This window comes from Coregonus clupeaformis, chromosome 30 (genome assembly GCF_020615455.1).
Source record: "Coregonus clupeaformis isolate EN_2021a chromosome 30, ASM2061545v1, whole genome shotgun sequence".
Lineage (NCBI taxonomy): Eukaryota > Metazoa > Chordata > Actinopteri > Salmoniformes > Salmonidae > Coregonus > Coregonus clupeaformis.
Genome location: NC_059221.1, coordinates 20,047,039 through 20,065,812, shown reverse-complemented (window position 1 = coordinate 20,065,812; position 18,774 = coordinate 20,047,039). Strand labels below are relative to the sequence as shown.

General features: G+C 41.3%; 3 protein-coding genes across 5 annotated transcripts in view; 2 read left to right on the top strand and 1 right to left on the bottom strand.

Annotated features, from left to right (window-relative positions):
• LOC121545687 (protein SOGA1-like) overlaps window positions 1-1,216 on the bottom strand; it is a 28,109-nt gene extending 26,893 nt beyond the window's left edge. Inside the window, exon 1 of the mRNA XM_041856439.2 lies at window positions 227-1,216. Coding sequence (XP_041712373.1) covers window positions 227-1,018 — 792 coding nt within the window. The 5' untranslated portion in view covers window positions 1,019-1,216. The remainder of the gene's footprint in view (window positions 1-226) is intronic.
• Window positions 1,217-2,053: 837 nt separating this feature from the next.
• On the top strand, window positions 2,054-6,392 carry LOC121546709 (oxysterol-binding protein-related protein 2). Of its 3 annotated transcripts, none has more exons than XM_041857941.1 (15): window positions 2,055-2,145; window positions 2,246-2,397; window positions 2,511-2,637; window positions 2,811-2,925; window positions 3,023-3,098; window positions 3,329-3,463; window positions 3,617-3,714; window positions 3,889-4,071; window positions 4,207-4,314; window positions 4,428-4,517; window positions 4,714-4,834; window positions 5,136-5,255; window positions 5,382-5,505; window positions 5,612-5,702; window positions 5,840-6,392. In XM_041857941.1, exons 3-15 carry the CDS (start codon window positions 2,601-2,603, stop codon window positions 5,940-5,942), a joined length of 1,401 nt encoding a protein of 466 aa, XP_041713875.1. In that variant the 5' UTR covers window positions 2,055-2,145; window positions 2,246-2,397; window positions 2,511-2,600; the 3' UTR covers window positions 5,943-6,392. The 3 variants fall into 3 exon arrangements, with proteins under 3 accessions (XP_041713874.1, XP_041713875.1, XP_041713873.1); XM_041857939.1 differs by having other exon boundaries at window positions 2,246-2,414; XM_041857940.1 differs by lacking the exon at window positions 2,246-2,397 and having other exon boundaries at window positions 2,054-2,145.
• Window positions 6,393-11,614: 5,222 nt separating this feature from the next.
• LOC121545689 (proteasomal ubiquitin receptor ADRM1) lies at window positions 11,615-15,705 on the top strand. The gene is made up of 10 exons (XM_041856441.1): window positions 11,615-11,711; window positions 11,963-12,178; window positions 12,314-12,430; window positions 12,619-12,742; window positions 12,947-13,033; window positions 13,146-13,227; window positions 13,404-13,648; window positions 13,772-13,929; window positions 14,146-14,248; window positions 14,461-15,705. The coding sequence occupies exons 2-10, from the start codon at window positions 11,972-11,974 to the stop codon at window positions 14,562-14,564; spliced, it is 1,227 nt and encodes a 408-aa protein (XP_041712375.1). The 5' UTR covers window positions 11,615-11,711; window positions 11,963-11,971; the 3' UTR covers window positions 14,565-15,705.
• Window positions 15,706-18,774: the final 3,069 nt, after the last annotated feature.

The following is an 18,774-nucleotide window of genomic DNA, read 5'->3' as shown; positions in this document are numbered from 1 at the left end:
GGAAAGTCTTGCCCTCTAACCCTGACAACAATTAATGTCACGAGCGTGCCTGCGTTGTTGTTTCAATAGCCTACTTCAGTATTCAACTCTATTCAAATCAGTCAATATTCAACTTTTTTTTCTTTATGATAAGGGGGCCAAGCCCCTAGACTTGAGGAAATGTGTGAAATAATAAAAGGGCTATCTGTTACGCGTAATGACATGCCAATTAAGTGAATCATCTTACTTTCAAATACTCATTTTCTGATCTCAAATCGTCGTTTTCTCTGACAAGATCCTCCAGCGTCTCGTCCACGAGCTCCCCGGTCAGTTCTGAATAAGACAGGGATGCTACGCTGACATTCAGCGAGGGAAGGGTTGCAAGAAGGGACCCTCCACTTCCAGGATAATGGTTTCCATCCCTACCAGAATGCATGATAGAATTGTCCTGTGATAGGCCTATCCGTGTGAATGGGTTGCCTCCAGTACTCATATCGGATACACTGTTTAGAGCATTCCCACTCGACCTGCCACTATTTGCCACTCCGTCTCGAACACATGACCCAGTCTCGCTGCTTGGAGACAGAGTGTCCGCAGAAAGTTGGTTTCCCTCTGATGCAGTCAAAAATCCCTCCGTGCAGTCAGAAATTTCAGAACTGCTGTCCGAGGATGATAGCTTCCCCGAGACGCAATCCTCCGAACCATTGTTGGCATCAGATAGTTTCCTAGGTGTGCTTTGATTCTTTTGGCACTCGGTAACGGATGGCGCGCCTTTTCCTGTACACGTCCCTTTCTCCGATTTCATCTCATTCCCTTTGCCCACGATGCGCCGGATAGTCCCGGTTGACCTGGATGAGCCAGGGGCATCTTTGGTTTGCACACTCGATGGGGTTCGATTCTTCTTCATGCTGAAAACCTTATGCGCCTTGGGCTGTCTTTGTCCCCGGTGCGCCTGTTTTGGCACGGGACTGTCACCATCCCTGCTGTTCATTTCTTGTCCGTTTTTATTGAAAGGAGTGCATAAAACGAAGAATTTCATTAAATTAATCTATACAGTCTATCATGTTTTGTTGAGTCCAACAAAATAAACAATGAGTTATAACAGAATTGCCACAGCTATTTTCTGTGGAATCGCAAAATCCAGACTTTAGCACAGAGCGCGCATGAACTGAAGTGCGCTGTGGATCTATCCTTCCTTCTTTCAGTCAGCCGATCAAGTATGCTGTCACACTGCTTGATTTAAACCGGGCCAGACATTTAAGCACACCCCGCCCATATTTTGCGCGTGTACTGTTGCAAATGATGGGGTACGTCAATGGCATTACCATTGGAATCCCGATTTTAATTTATTCAATTGCTGTGATGGGCTACATTTAGCCATGGAAACTGGTTATTATTTTTGGACAGATGTATGGGAAAATTAAACAGCCCATCCAGTGTGTGTAGGCCTCCTCAATTCAGCTCCGTCTGCTGAGGTCCAGTAGTCCCCAGTGCGCCCATGTTCATTTTTCGATCAATTACGCCCTCACGTGGCCAGAATAGAAACTAAAACTTTTGCAACACTGACGCTTGAACGCACACCTGTCAAGATAGAATATCAGATAACGTGATTTATTATAGCGCTTATAAATAACACCCGTTATCCTGCCCTTTTTCAGTGTCTTGTCCACGGAGAGGCACTGTACTCCACCCTACCCATCATGATTCACTATTCTCCCATTGGACATAATGGTAGGAGGGTCAAGAGATGGTTCTGTGCAAAACATTTTCTAGGCTGATGTCAATCATTTAGGATAGTTGTCCATTAAAATCTGAATTTGAACTGGCTTTCCAAATAAACAGCTAGACCTATATTAGGCTACTGAATAGATACCCATATTAGGCAATATGGAATTGATGTCCATCACTAAACTCTGAGAATCTGGTGCATTTCTTAATGATCAATGCAGAAATTAATTTTAGACCTTTATTCGTTCTGTCCATTCTATTTCTATTTTTCTTGCACTGTCTATGATAGGACTAGAAACCGAGATTGGGATTGGCTGACAGGCCTATCAGTAGCATCGCCCTTACCGCCCACTTCCGCCCCCTAGAGTTCTTCAAGCCGAGTGCACTCTTCGTTGTTTATGTTTTCGTACAGCAACACATTTGGACCTTGAAACGCTGGTAAATCACATTTACTACATTCCTTAAATTCTTTACATTGTATTTAGGCACTTTCAGTCGTTAGCTGACGTTTGCTAACCGTTTTAAATCTGTGATCCAGCACCAGCTCACTTGGCGCGCAGTTGTCGCAAAATCCAAAGCCATTGGAGTAACTGGCTGGTTGGCTAACTTTAGCTGGAGCTGGCTACGGTAGTACTGTAGCTAGATAGTGGTCCTAGTTGCTAGCCAGCCATCACAGGTCAACAAGCTAGGGTATTTCGCAATGATAAGTAAATTGATTTAAAATTGTAAAAATAACTTTTTTTCTTTTTCTTTTTTTCTTGTGGCACTCACTGATGGATGGTAATGTGTGTTTTTGTTTCCAGGTGTCTGTGAGGCTTGGATAGCCTGAACCACAAGTACCAGGCCAAAAAATTAAGATATGTTTTGAGTGACATTGCACAATACTGCTCAGAATGAACAGCGAGGAGGAGTTCTACGATGCTGAGACGGGTGGGTGCATGCATTAGAAATGTAATACAAAATATATTAGGTAATAGGTGGGAGAATAATAACTATGTCTTTATAATAGCGGACGTCTGTGACTGTCTTTAAGGGAGGTGTATGTGTGTCTTTAAGGGAGACTTCTTAGTGTATGTGTGACCCTTTTTTATTGTATCTCTCAGGTCTTGAATCAGATGATGACTCTTGTGAGGTCAATTTTGAAGATGCCCTAGTGTATGACAGCAAGCATTCATCCAATGCCAGCACACCACAGGAAAATGGAGTGTGGGAGCGCAGGTGAGGTTGCAAAGGATGCTATGTCCTGTAGCATCACAGTTTGCATATGTATTCAGTGTCCATTGTTTTTGTGTCTTTGTGTTGGTGTTTATTACAGGAAAACCCTGCCTGCTCCAATGATCTCCAGATGTGACTACAGTGTATGGGGTATACTAAAGAAATGCATTGGCATGGTGAGGATGTAGATATAATACCTTTAAGATATCTGGAACACTTCTATGCCCCTAAAACCATTCACTATACAGACGCACAAACAGAAATCATAACAAAGATACAAAATGGATGACGTTCTGTTTTAGCCACATCTTACAGAGGAGTTCATACAAATGCTTTAGGGTAAATGTAATAAACAAGCATGATCTATTAATGACTCTATTAATTTGTCTTTGCTGCGTTTACACAGGAGCTGTCGAAGATAACGATGCCCATCGTGTTCAACGAGCCCCTGAGTTTCCTCCAGAGAATGTCAGAGTACATGGAGCACACTTACCTCATCCACAAAGCCTGCACCCTGTCAGACTCCATAGACCGCATGCAGGTAAACAAAACAGATGGGAGACACTGACACCCTCTCCTCACAAAGCCTATTGTTTTACCTGCTCTCACGGGGAAGTGAAGAATAGGATCACTCACGGGGAAGTGAAGAATAGGATCACACAATGACAGACTTTGTTTTCTCCTGTGTTATCAGGTGGTAGCTGCTTTTGCAGTTTCTTCTGTGGCATCTCAATGGGACAGAACTGGAAAGCCATTTAATCCTTTGCTGGGAGAGACCTATGAACTCACACGGTACTGTTTGCATTTTTCAAAAGAGTAAACATACTGTACCTCTTTTTCTGGAAACCTTTTTTAGATTTTTATTGATTTCAGAGGACAGTTTAAATAAGTAGAATCTCTTTGGATAATCTATTTATTGTTGAGGTGTCGAGTATGCTCTTTTTAACGGGCTTTTGTATGTCTTAGTGAGGACGAGGGGTACAGGTTGATCTCAGAACAAGTGAGTCACCATCCACCTATCAGTGCCTTCCATGCCCAGTCTCTGAAGCAGGAGTTTGAGTTCCATGGCTCCATCTACCCCAAACTCAAGTTCTGGGGCAAGAGCGTGGAGGCGGAGCCTAAAGGCACCATGACCCTGGAGCTGCTCAAGTGAGTGTGTGTGTGTGTGTGTGTGTGTAAGAAAGTGTATGCAGTATGTATGTTGACATCTGTGTTTACTAAGCATACATACAGACTCTCTCACATCAACAGCTAGTGATTTAATAACGACTTGTTTTGTTGCAGACATAAAGAGGCGTATACATGGACAAACCCTCTCTGCTGTGTACATAACATCATCATGGGCAAACTCTGGATTGAGCAATACGGAACTGTGGAAATAGTCAACCATAAGTAAGACAGCAAATACCAAACCTTTATTCACGACAAACGTTTATTATTATTTATTTGATTGAATTTACTACAATATGTTAATATTCTCCCTCCTGCCTCTTCGGATTGGTCAGCACGGGAGATAAGTGTGTGTTGAACTTCAAGCCGTGCGGCATGTTTGGGAAGGATCTGCACAAAGTGGAGGGTTACATTCAGGATAAGAGGTGAGAGAAGAATGGAGTCAAACATCATCAGCCTTAATCATCCCACAATTAGGAATTTGTTAAGTCATAGTAATATGTCAGTTGTTATGCATTCTGTCAGCATTGACGTGCAATACGACTGCATGTTTTAAGTTGTATCTCACTGTTTCGTGTGGTTGGTCCTAAATTAACTTTGGTTGCATTGTGTTGGAAACAGTAAGAAGAAGCGACGTGTGCTGTATGGGAAATGGACAGAGTGTATGTACAGTGTGGAGCCTAAGGTGTATGAAGCCAACAAGAAGAAGGCAGAGAAGGGAAATGTTAAGAAAAATAAACCGGTGAGCACTCAGACATGTGATTTGTCCAAGAATTGTTCTTAAACCAGCCCAATGGCAACAACAACAAAAAAGTGAAATAATTTTCCTAAAATGGTGTTTCTTCCATTCACATAAACATGCAGTGGCTATTGGTGGAGGTATTGTATTTGTAAATACTGTAGGCATAGTGTGCTACAGCAGTTCTAGTTATGACTGTCGTATAGTGTGTTATGGTAGATGGCTCTTTATGTTGCTTTAAAGATTGTGTAAATGCAACTGTCTGTAGTTTATAGTAGGCTAATGTGTATAGTCTTGTATGTAGGAGCCAAGTGCTGGAGAACAGGAGACTGAGGATATGCCTGAGGTTCAAGAGACCGTCTCTGTGATAACAGGAAGTACCTTACTGTGGAGAATAACCCCACGACCTGCACATTCTGAAGAGGTAACACACTCTCTCTCTCACACACACACAGTGAGCCATTCGGGATATGGTGTTTATCTGTGTTACTTACTGTTTCTCCTGTGTACCTAATTAACCCTGACTCTCATCCTTGGTCTCTCTGTATAGATGTATAACTTCACTAGCTTCACCATGACCCTGAATGAGCTGGAGCCTGGTATGGAGAGGCTATTGGCACCCACAGACTGCCGTCGAAGACCTGACGTCAGAGCCATGGAGAATGGAGACCTGGGTAATGACTCGCATTGAAAGACAGACGCACACACACGATTCAATAACAACATTCAAGATTAATTGATAACCAAACAAAATGGAGCACATGGGTTTGTATATTGCAGACACAGCAAGTGTAGAGAAGGACAGGCTAGAAGAAAAACAGAGAGCTGCACGCAAGGAACGTTCCAAGGATGAAGAAGAGTGGTCAACCAGGTGTGTTTGCTATGCAACAATAATAAGTATAAGTATGCCCTGAAATGTGAATGTGTTGTCATGTTAATGTAATTCCAATTTTAATTGAATAATTCCCTTAAAACAAATTCCTGTACCATTTCTTTTGAACTTTACAGGTGGTTTCGGTTGGGAACAAACCCTCACACAGGAGCCCAGGACTTGCTGTACACAGGGGGATACTTTGATAGAAATTACACAGACTGTCCTAACATTTACTGATGGGGGTAGGAGGGACTAGAAGGGTTTCCATCACCACCCATAATGGATTCATGTAGGCCTGATTATCCTGTTTGTTCTCAGCATTACAATGTGAGGCAGCTGAGGCCACAATTATTACGGTTTTCCCAACCTAGACAAACCTCTCCCCCAATACAACGATGGAATCAAGAAATTAATATGTATGTGACAATTATTTATTTGTATTTTGCAAGTGACAAAGAGAACATTTTAGCAATGTGAAAGACTGAAAATCGAGGCTAAGGCGGTTAGATGAGGGAAAGACCATTTTCAGTCTTCCTAAATGGTCTGGGCCGCCTGGCTAATTAACTGGAAGAATCCCTCTCATCTCTGATGGTGTTATTTATTGTACCCATGGTTTTATAAAACTACACTACCAGTCAAATGTTTGGACACACCTACTCATTCAAGGGTTTTTCTTTATTTGTACTATTTTTTACATTGTAGAATAATAGTGAAGACATCAAAACTATGAAATAACACATATGGAATTATGTAGTAACCAAAAAAAGGTTAAACAAATCAAAATATATTTTATATTTGAGATTCTTCAAATAGCCACCCTTTGCCTTGATGAGCGCTTTGCACACTCTTGGCATTCTCTCAACCAGCTTCATGAGGTAGTCACCTGTTAAAAGTTAATTTGTGGAATTTCTTTCCTTCTTAATGCGTTTGAGCCAATCGGCTGTGTTGTGACAAGGTAGGGGGGGGAGGGGGGTATACAGAAGATAGCCCTATTTGGTAAAAGACCAAGTCCATATTATGGCAAGAACAGCTCAAATAAGCAAAGAGTCCATCATTACTTTAAGACATAAAGGTCAGTCAATACTGAACATTTCAAGAACTTTGAAAGTTCAAGTGCAGTCGCAAAAACCATTAAGCGCTATGATGAAACTGGCTCTCATGAGGGCTGCCACAGGAAAGGAAGACCGAGTTACCTCTGCTGCAGAGGATAAGTTCAGAAATTGCAGCCCAAATAAATGCTTCACAGAGTTGAAGTAACAGACACATCTCAACATCAACTGTTCAGAGGACACTGTGTGAATCAGGCCTCCATGGTCGAATTGCTGCAAAGAAACCACTACTAAAGGACACCAATAATAAGAAGAGACTTGCTTTGGCCAAGAAACACAAGCAATGGACATTAGACCAGTGGAAATTTGTCCTTTGGACTGGAGTCCAAACTGGAGATTTTTGGTTCCAACCGCCGTGTCTTTGTGAGACGCGGTGTGGGTGAACGGATGATCTCCGCATGTGTATTTCCCACCGCAAAGCATGGAGGAGGAGGTGTTATGGTGTGGGGGTGCTTTTGCTGGTGACACTGTCTGTAATTTATTTAGAATTCAAGGCACACTTAACCAGCATGGCTACCACAGCATTCTGCAGCGATACGCCATCCCATCTGGTTTGGGCTTAGAGGAACTATCATTTGTTTTTCAACAGGACAATGACCCAACACACCTCCAGGCTGTGTAAGGGCTATTTTATCAAGAAGGAGAGTGATGGAGTGCTGCATCAGATGACCTGGGCTCCACAATCCCCCGACCTCAACCCAATTGAGATGGTTTGGGATGAGTTGGACCACAGAGTGAAGGAAAAGCAGCCAACAGGTGCTCAGCATATGTGGGAACTCCTTCAAGACTGTTGGAAAAGCATTCCACGTGAAGCTGGTTGAGAGAATGCCAAACGTGTGCAAAGCTGTAATTTTTTAAATATATTTTTTAGTCATTTAGCAGACGCTCTTATCCAGAGCGACTTACAGGAGCAATTAGGATTAAGTGCCTTGCTCAAGGGCACATTGACAGATTTTTCACCTAGTCGGCTCGGGGATTAGAACCAGCGACCTTTCGGTTACTGGCACAACGCTCTTAACCACTAAGCTACCTGCCGCCACGTCATCAAGGCAAAGGGTGGCTATTTGAAGACTCTCAAATATAAAACATATTTTTATTTGTTTAACACTTTTTTGGTTACTACATGATTCCATGTGTTATTTCATAGTTTTGATATCTTCACTATTATTCTACAATGTAGAAAATAGTAAAAATAAAGAAAAACCCTGGAATGAGTAGGTGTGTCCAAACTTTCGACTGGTACTGTATATCCGATAATGTGACATCTGTGGTGGTGGCTATTGTTCAGCAGTGGAATACTCTGCTCTGATCGACATAAATTATCATGTAGAGCTAGATTGGAAGGAGGAGTTTGTACATACTCACTGTACAAACACAGTTACATTCAAATATCAGGGTTCATTTACACTACTTTTTTCATAAGCTGTGTGGAATTTTATTTGAGATGTTACTAAAACATGATGTGCACATTGTTAACGTGCTGGTTAATTCTGTAATATTACGAATTTGAATGTGTTTTTGTGACTAGAAGTCTAGAACTGAAAGCTGCTAATGACCATGTTTATACTAGCTTAGTAAACTAAGTATTGTTTGTAAATGATTGTTATGGCATTGAAAACTGTAACAAATGCAGATGATAATTTGGTGTGACCAGGGTGTGTGTGTGTGCATGGTCACCAAAACAATTCTTTACATAAACGAAAGCCATACATCTTTTGAAAGATTGTTTCTCCAAATCCCTGCCCCTTTTCCATGAAGTAAAGCTCTGGTATTGATCACAGCGACAATAAATATATTGGAGCACCTTTTAAATGTCAGCCATCATAAATCTATGCAAACAAACATGACCATTTTTGTCTGTCTACTCCACAACCAGGAGACATAGAATTTGAAAATAAACAAACACCGCTTATGGGCCTCCCTGACATTGGTATCTGACCACTGAATATTCTGTACTGAACATACAGTACTTGGGATTTGGGAGGGTGTCGTACTCAGATGGGATAGCACTAGTTATCTCTTAACACTACAATCTGAGTATGCTTCCAGTCCTATGCACAGAATGATGGTATCTGACCTGCTTCCCCCACCCTCATATTGTCACAACACTTATTATGTTTTGTTACCCTTCATATTGTTTTATGTAGAAGTGGGCTACGTTTGGCATGTTTTTAACATTTGTATCCCCTCAGATATTGATAGGTATAATTAATTAGCTGTCAGGGTTATGGTGCACAGTGGAACACTCAAAGGTCTGGTTAGATACACTATATATACAAAAGTATATGGACACCCCTTCAAATTAGTGGATTCGGCTATTTCAGCCACACCCGTTGCTAACAGGTGTATAAAATCGAGCACACCGCCATGCAATCTCCATAGACAAACATTGGCAGTGGAATGGCCTTACTGGAGAGCTCAGTGACTTTCAACATGGCACCGTCATAGGATGCCACCTTTCCAACAAGTCAGTTCGTTAAACTTCTGCCCTGCTCGAGCTGCCCCAGTCAACTATAAGTGCTGTTATTATGAAGTGGAAACTTCTAGGAGCAGCAACGGCTCAGCCTCAAAGTGGTAGGCCACACAAGCTCACAGAACGGGACCGCCGAGTGCTTAAGCGTGTAGCGTGTAAAAATCGTCTGTCATCGGTTGCAACACTCACTACTGAGTTCCAAACTGCCTCTGGAAGCAATGTCAGCACAAGAACTGTTCTTCGGGAGCTTCATGAAATGGGTTTCCATGGCCGAGCAGCCGCACACAAGCCTAAGATCACCATGCGCAATGCCGAGCGTCGGCTGGAGTGGTGTGAAGCTCGCCGCCCATTGGATTCTGGAGCAGTGGAAACGGCTACCTGCCCGAATGCATAGTGCCAACTGTAAAGTTTGGTGGAGGAGGAATGATGGTCTGGGGCTGTTTTTCATGGTTCGGACTGGGCCCCTTAATTCCAGTGAAGGGAAATCGTAATGCTACAGCATACAATGACATTCTAGACGATTCTGTGCTTCCAACTTTGTGGCAACAGTTTGGGGAAGGACCTTTCCTGTTTCAGCATGACAATGCCCCCATGCACAAAGCGAGGTCCATACAGAAATGGTTTGTTGAGATTGGTGTGGAAGAACTTGACTGGCCTGCACAGAGCCCTGACCTCAACCCCATCGAACACCTTTGGGATGAATTGAACGCCGACTGCGAGCCAGCCTAATCGCCTAACTTCAGTGCCTGACCTCACTAATGCTCTTGGCTGAATGGAAGCAAGTATCCACAGCAATGTTCCAACATCTAGTGGAAAGCCTTCCCAGAAGAGTGGAGGCTGTTATAGCAGCAAATTAATGCCCATGATTTTGGAATGAGATGTTCGATGAGCAGGGGTCCACATACTTTTGGCCATGTAGTGTAGCAATGTTATTCAAATGTTTATATGTCAGTCCTTGTCAATGTACTGGCAGATATACTATTGCTTCTGTTGTTTTGCTGCACCTGTACAGAGCTCTTGCAAATTATTACACACATCGATCTCCAGGTTACTGAAACACGCCTTACTGTACTGTATTGTGATGTTCTTACTGTACACGTGGTCATTTGCAAAGAAGCAACATTTATGAAATAAATTATCAGGACCCATAATAGAGAATGGTGTGTTTATTATTGTTAATGAAAAATGATATCAAAAGAAGATGTCATTTTGATTTCACTTTCGAATATACAGTCTAGAAAATGTGAATGTCCGGTAAAATAAGGTTTTTCTATATCTGGCTGAACAGCACAAAAAACAAACATTTTTGTATCGTTTAAAGGGATAACATTGCCACATGTTCTAACCAATCACAGCCAATCACAACAATATTTTTCAGAAACGTTTGTTTCACCCTCCTGTTGTTTTCTCCTGCTCTAGTAGATTACAGTTTTCCTAGCAGCAGGATATTATGCTGGCACAGATTTTCTTCCTTCAAGATAAGAGTCCCTCTGCAAAGACATGCTAAACATTTTAGCACTCCAGCGCAGTACAACTGTTTTTCACAGAATTGCAGCCACCTTTGAAAAAATTAATGGATAATTTGACATGTTTTATTTTTTGTATTGTATTATTTATGCCAGCATTTCTTTTGAAAGTTTACACATGCTGGTATGTTGAAAGGTATTGTGTAGGCTATGTTTAAAGAAATACACTTTCAATAAAATACAAATATATGTTATTTGAATTACTCCATAGTCTGCTAAACTTAAATTGGTCTCTTGAGCTGGGCAACAGGTTTAATACAGAGTGCTGGGAACTCCTTACTCCACCCACTCCATTCACTGCAATGCAATACATGTTATATGGGATACTCATTGGCTTGTAGAGAAAAAACTTTACTACCTGTCTCAGCTAAAGTTGGGTGGAAAATACTCAGTAGGGTGTCCCATGTACAGTCTATTACAGTTTATTGCATTGGGGGCTATGGAGGGGGTGGAGAACGAATTGCTGCTGGGTATGTACTACACAGTCCACCTCCAAAACCAACCATATTTGGTTAGTAGAGACCCTACTGAGTATTTTCCACCCCACTTTAGCTGAGACAGGTAGAAACGTTTTCTCTCTACAAGCCCAAAATTCTGAACATACCAGTGTCAACGTTGTATTATTTCATTATTGGTCTTATTTTTTATTTTATATTTTATATTCAATTCCATTAATTACTTATTGGCTTTTCTTATTGGCAGAATCAATATATTTTGATTGAGTTATCCCAATTGCAACGGTTTGAAATGCAGGGATTTATTTTGAAGGTTTCCTCATTACCACAAGAACGTGATGTTATCTTTTGTGCTGCTGGCAGAATACTACTAGTCTCTAGTAGCAACTATTGGTGCCATCTGATTCCAAGGCCATCTGGTATCTTCGATCTCAAAGTAAAATGTAAATTGGTGTTATATTTTTATATATTGGCTCTATTAGCTAAGAGAGTAGCTACGTGTTGAATTCACCATAATAATGCAATTTAAGGTTCGATTGCTCCATTGTTGACATAGCTAGCTAGCTAAATTCGGTAACGTTAGCTGACTCACTGGCTAACGTTAGCTAACGGAGTAACGGTAGGCTAGCAGCTATCTGCAAGCTAACGTTTGTCACTGTTTGTCAATATCTCTCTCCTATTTGCACAACGCCAGATCATCATCATGTCGGGAGCTCTGTTTCCCAGTCTGGTGTCGGGGTCCCGCGGCTCCTCCAGCAAATTCCTGGTAGAGTTTCGGGCCGGGAAGATGACCATGAAGGGTAGCACAGTGACACCAGACAAGCGCAAGGGACAAGTCTATGTTCAGCAGACCGACGACTCCCTCATTCATTTATGTTGGAAGGATCGGACCTCTGGAAACGTGGATGATGTCAGTGGCACTTTTCTGTTGGTGCTGAAACTGCGCCACCATATCTCTTACACAATCTCTCTCTCACTCTCTCTCTATCCTTTGTGTTGTCATGGCTAACTAACCCTTGTGATGAATATGGTTGTCCCTATTCAGGACCTGATCATCTTCCCAGATGATTGTGAGTTCAAGAGAGTGAACCAGTGCAGTACTGGTCGGGTGTTTGTGCTGAAGTTCAAGGCTGGCTCCAAGAGGCTTTTCTTCTGGATGCAGGTGTGTAAGGCAGTTTGAAGATCCTAAAGTTATGTGATCCACACCCCTGCCTCTTTTGTATATTTTATATCACTCTGCCTCCTTCGTATATTTCTCTGCAGAGGAAGGTAATATTATCAGCAGTTGATTGTATGAGAAAATAATGTCCTGATGTAATAAAGTCAGATATTTCTATTTCCCTGTTCTAGGAGCCTAAGACTGATAAGGATGAGGAGTACTGTCGTAAAGTGAATGAGTATCTGAACAACCCTCCCATGCCTGGAGCCCTTGGCAGTGGAGGCAACAGCGGGCATGAACTGTCTGCTCTGGGGGGTAAGGATTAAGGAAGAATGCACTGCACAGTGCACACACTCACAAACAGAGAGCAAAGGTGCTGTGGCATGTTGACACAGGAAGATGGCAATTGTTTTTAGCAATGCATTCTCAGAGATGATAGTTCCTTTCCCACTCAGCCTCTCCTTTGTGCATGATGTGTTGATCCTTTCTGAACATTTTGCTTTCTTCCTCCTGTCCTAGGTGAGGGTGGACTGCAGAGTCTGCTCGGTAACATGAGTCACAACCAGCTCATGCAGCTCATTGGACCAACTGGCCTGGGAGGTCTTGGTAAGTGGCTGTTGTTTAGTGTAATGTCTGCAGTCTGTACTGTACTCTCGGTACAGTAATTTTGTCAGTGGCACTTGTGTCCACCTGTCTTTCTGAATGTGTCTGTCTGTAGGAGGTCTTGGGGCTCTGGCTGGGCCGGGCCTGGCCAGCCTGCTGAGTAGTGGAGGTCCTGCAGCCGGCAACTCCTCTTCAAGGTACCACAAGCCTACTTCACTAATACATTAAATAATTTTGTACATTTATGCACTTTCTCTCCAGCTCAGACTACACATTTACTACTTATTAGCCAACTTCCGCAGATGGCTTATTCTACATTTATTACAACCCCTGTCAATTTAGTTTCTCTCTTTCTGTTCCCTCTCCCTCTCAGTCCATCTCAGTCTCCTGCTGTCACGCCCACCTCCACCTCTGCTGCCACCCGGCTGGGCTCCTCCCAGGTGCCAACCACACCCATCACCCCGTCTGCCACCAGTGCAGCATCACCCATGGCCTCACCCACCATTCCAGTTGCCCCCTCCATCGCAGCCGGGGCAGCCAGCCCCACCCAGCCCATCCAGCTGAGTGACCTGCAGAGTATCCTAGCAACCATGAACGTACCTGCGGCTGGGCAGGGAGGTGAGGGACTAAACATAGAAATTATAGAGCAGCGCACATCACAGCTCAACAGTTTAGAACAGTGGACAGAGAGAGCAATAATATTTGTGTCTGTCTGACTGACTGTGTTTGTTCTCGCTACAGTGGACCTGGCCAGTGTTGTGACCCCTGAGATCATGGCTCCTATCCTGGCCAATGCTGAGGTCCAGGAGAGGCTGCTGCCCTTTCTGCCGTCAGGAGAGTCCTTACCTCATAGCACTGACGAGCTCCACAACACACTCACCTCCCCACAGTTTCAGCAGGTATAACACACACTGTTCTGAGTATGTGTTGAGCAGTGCTCTCTTTCTGTGTAGAGTACACTAGAGCTTCAGTTGTCAGACTGTGTAGCAGTGTTCTCTCAGTACACTATTACTACGATAGAAATGATCTTGGTCTCTTTTTTAGCTACCGCTTGAGTGCCACATTTGGTCTAATGCTGTATGTACGATGTAAAGCAGGGATTATTCTCTTTGTAGGCCATGAGTCTGTTCAGCAGTGCCCTGGCGTCGGGGCAGTTGGGGCCTCTAATGAACCAGTTTGGCCTGCCAACAGAAGCTGTGGATGCAGCTAACAAAGGAGGTCAGTGTCCTGTATCTGCGCACAATACATGAACGTAACACAGGGGCCTTGTTTGTCTGTACATTCCATTGTTTAAATAGAACACAAGCATGCAGTCTCCTGCCTGTGCAGACATTTCTTTATAACATTTTTGATAAGATTTCCATAACATCATTAAGGTTATTTCCTGCTGTTTTGTATCATGAGTGAAATTGAACTTTCCTCTATTCCAGACATTGAGGCTTTTGCTAAAGCCATGGAGACAGACAGAAAGTCTGACCATGAGGATGATGACTCCAAAGACAATAAGGATGATGAAGATATGAGTTTGGATTAGGACCCTCTGTTAGTTCAGTTTAACTTAATGTATTTTATTTAAATGATTATTTACTGGCTGTGATTTGTTATTCAGAGCACTGAAGCTGTAGACCATTTCCCTCTGTACATGTACTCAGAATAGATATTTAAAGGAATGTAAGACACCTAAAAGGCTCTATTCAATCTCTCACACTTCAGCGACACATCGAATAGAGCTCCTAACCTCTCGTGTTCATTTATAACAAATTAATTATGTACATCCTCAGAGCTTGAATCAACATAACATTAAATGTGTTCCCTGATATATTGCGAACCAGATTACCGTGGCTGTTTAGGACTTGGCCCTTGGTAGACTAGTGATAGCTGCATGTGCCAATCTGTGACCTGTAGCTTCCTGACAAAAAAAATTGTCACATGGTCAGAAAATATATTTCAAAAACATTTGATAATTTAAGAAACACTACTTTTACAAAATTGACACCATCCATACAGGCACAACATTTTCAGAACAGTTCCAACAATTTCACATTATTAACAAATGACATGAGGTAATATAAGCATACATTTGCAAAACAGAGAGACCAATTCACACCACAGCAGAAATTAGCAATTTTCCACAAAATGTTTTCTCCAACATCACTCACAGAACAATGAGATTCACATAACAGTAGGTCTGTCCAGATACTAAGATACATTATGCAGAGTCTGCAATTTTCCATGATTTTCACAGGTATGGTGGAACACGCAACAGCAACAAGACCAGTTAAATTAAAGGGAATAACATCTGGATAGGACAGCTAGATTATTAAACTGTGGTTTTAGGCACTTACTGTATGTTGAGTGGCATGATCCAACACTAATGAAAATAAATAAGAAATACTGTAAATGGGAAAATAAATGAAACTTTAGGACATTTCACACACAACTGCTTTCTACCTCCACTTGTTCCAGAGATTTTCTTTTGTTTGTTTGATACATCCCCAGATCCATGGGAGAAAAAAAAGCTTTATTTCAAAGATATTTCCTGAGAACTTAAAAATATGCCAACTGGCTCGTGGATGATCCAGCACATTGAACAATACGGTAAGAATACTTATTGCAAATCCTATCCCTGGATGTTGACAGAACACCAACCAAGTACTGATATGAAGTTTGATTTAACATTAACCATCACAGAGGAAAAGTAATGTGTGATCTAGATCGACACTGCCAACATGTTTCCAGCCATCAGAGGCAGTTTGCACAGTGAGTGAGGAAGTAAAGTCTACACAGTTCAGACGTTAATAGCAGCTACAGGGCCAAGCCACGAAAAGGTCCATACAAAAACATCCAAGCCGTACAAAACCACAAGTTCCAAACAAATGATACAATAAAACAAAGGAATGGCTGATGCTTCTACAGTATAGTTTAAAGTGGCACTCTGGCCAGCCCAGAACTCCCTCACAAACACATAGGCAAACAATCATATTGCGACTAAGTCCAATGATTGATCTGTCATTTTCACAGCAAGTGAAGAAAGTCATATCAACAAGCTAGCGAGATTATATATATATAATATATATACATATATATATATAATATATATACATATAATATATATACATATATATATAATATATATACAATATATATATATATACATATACATATATATACACATATATACATAATATATATACATATATATATACATATATATACATATATATACATATATATACATATATATACATATATATACATATATATACAATATATATACATATATATATAATATATATACATATAATATATATACAATATATATATACATATACATATATATACACATATATACATATATACATATATATATACATATATATGTATATATATACATATATATGTATATATATACATACATATATATACATATATATACATATATATACATATATACATATATATATAATATATACATATATATATAATATATATACATATATATATATATATACATATATATAATATATACATATATATATAATATATATACATAATATATATACATATATATATATACATATATATATACATATATATATACATATATATATACACATACATACATACATACACACATACATATATACACACACAGAACAAAAATATAAACTAAACATGTAAAGTGTTGGTCCCATGTTTCATGAGCCGAAATAAAAGATCCCAGACATTTTCCATATGCACAAAAAGCTTATTTCTCTCAAATGTTGTGCACAAATTTGTTTACATCCCTGTTAGTGAGCATTTCTCCTTTGCCAAGATAATCCATCCACCTGACAGGTTTGGCAAATCAAGAAGCTGATTAAACTGCATGATCATTACACAGGTGCACCTTGTGCTGGGGACAATAAAAAGGCCACTAAAATGTGCAGTTTTGTTACAACACAATACCACAGATGTCTCAAGTTGAGGGTGTGCAATTGGCATGCTGACTGCAGGAATGTCCACCAGAGCTGTTGCCAGAGAATTGAATGTTAATTTCTCTACCATAAGCCGCCTCCAGTGCCATTTTAAAGAATTTGGTAGTACGTCCAACAGTCCATGTGTAACCACGCCAGCCCAGGACATCCACATCCGTCTTCTTCACCTGCGGGATCGTCTGAGGGGGTTCTGAGGAGTATTTCTGTCTGTAATGAAGCCCTTTTGTGGGGAAAATCTCAATCTGATTGGCTGGGCCTGGCTCCCCAGTGGGTTGGCCTGGCTCCCAAGTGGGTGGGCCTATGCCCACCCATGGCTGTGCCCCTGCCCAGTCGTGTGAAATCCATAGATTAGGGCCTAATTTATTTATTTCAATTGACTGATTTCCTTATATGAACTGCAACTCAGTAAAATCTTTGAAATTGTTGCGTTTATATTTTTGTTTAGTATAGATATAAATAATGAACAAAAATTAAAAACGCAACATGCAGCAATTTCAAAGATTTTACTGAGTTACAGTTCATATAAGGAAACCAGTCAGTATCTGGTGTGCCCACCAGTTGCCTCATGCAACCTCCTTCGCATAGAGATGATCAGGCTGTTGATTGTGGCCTGTTGTCCCACTCCTCTTCGATGGCTGTGCGAAGTTGCTGGATATTGGGGGGAACTGGAACATGCTGTCGTACACGTTGATCCAAAGCATCCCAAACATGCTCAAATGGGTGACATGTCTGGTGAGTATGCAGGCCATTGAAGAACCTGGACATTTTCAGCTTCCAGGAATTATGTACGGATCCTTGCGACATGGTGCCGTGCATTATCATGCTGAAACATGAGGTGATGGTGGCGGATGAATGGCACGACAATGGGCCTCAGGATCTCGTCACAGTATCTCGGTGCATTCAAATTGCCATTGATAAAATGCAATTGTGTTCGTTATCTGTAGCTTATGCCTGCCCATACCATAACCCCACCACCACCATGGGGCACTCTGTTCACAACGTTGACATCAGCAAACCGCTCGCCCACACCACGCCATACACGTGGTCTGCGGTTGTGAGGCCGGTTGGATGTAATTCTCTAAAATGATATTGGAGGTGGCTTATGGTAGAGACCTCTACCAGAGACCTACATTCTCTGGCAACAGCTCTGGTGGACATTCTTGCAGTCAGCATGCGAATTGCACACTCCCTCAAAACTTGAGACATCTGTGACATTGCACAATTTAGTGTGGCCTTTTATTGTTCCCAGCACAAGGTGCACATGTGTAATGATCATGCTGTTTAATCAGCTTCTTGATATGCCAAACCTTTTAGGTGGATGGATTATCTTGGCAAAGGAGAATTGCTCACTAACTGGGATGTAAACAAATTTGTGCACAACTTTTGAGAGAAATAAGCTTTTTGTGCATAAGGAACATTTCTGGGTTCTTTTATTTCAGCTGTCATCAAGGCAAAGGGTGGCTACTTTGAAGAACCTCCGATATATTTTTGATTTGTTTATATGTGTTATTTCATAGTGTTGATATCTTCACTATTATTCTACAATGTAGAAAATAGTAAAAATAAAAAATAAACCCTGGAATGAGTAGGTGTGTCCAAACATCTGACTGGTACTGTGATACATACATATATAGTTTTGCTAGACATTACTGCACTGTTGGAGCTAGAAACAAGCATTTCGTTGCACCTGCGATAACATCTGCAAATCAGGGTACGCGACCAATAAACTTTGATTTGAGCTATAATGAGCAAAAATAGCAACACCAG

What these genes read in the sequence shown, in the direction of transcription:
- LOC121546709 (XM_041857940.1), top strand. Translation starts at nt 2,601, where the DNA reads ATGAACAGCGAGGAGGAGTTCTACGATGCTGAGACGG. An exon ending in GTGGAAATAGTCAACCATAA is followed by an intron (nt 4,315 to 4,427) that starts GTAAGACAGCAA and finishes CGGATTGGTCAG; the next exon opens with CACGGGAGATAAGTGTGTGT. An exon ending in GAAGAAGAGTGGTCAACCAG is followed by an intron (nt 5,703 to 5,839) that starts GTGTGTTTGCTA and finishes TGAACTTTACAG; the next exon opens with GTGGTTTCGGTTGGGAACAA.
- LOC121545689 (XM_041856441.1), top strand. Translation starts at nt 11,972, where the DNA reads ATGTCGGGAGCTCTGTTTCCCAGTCTGGTGTCGGGGTCCCGCGGCTCC. An exon ending in AACTGGCCTGGGAGGTCTTG is followed by an intron (nt 13,034 to 13,145) that starts GTAAGTGGCTGT and finishes GTCTGTCTGTAG; the next exon opens with GAGGTCTTGGGGCTCTGGCT. An exon ending in GCCGGCAACTCCTCTTCAAG is followed by an intron (nt 13,228 to 13,403) that starts GTACCACAAGCC and finishes TCTCCCTCTCAG; the next exon opens with TCCATCTCAGTCTCCTGCTG.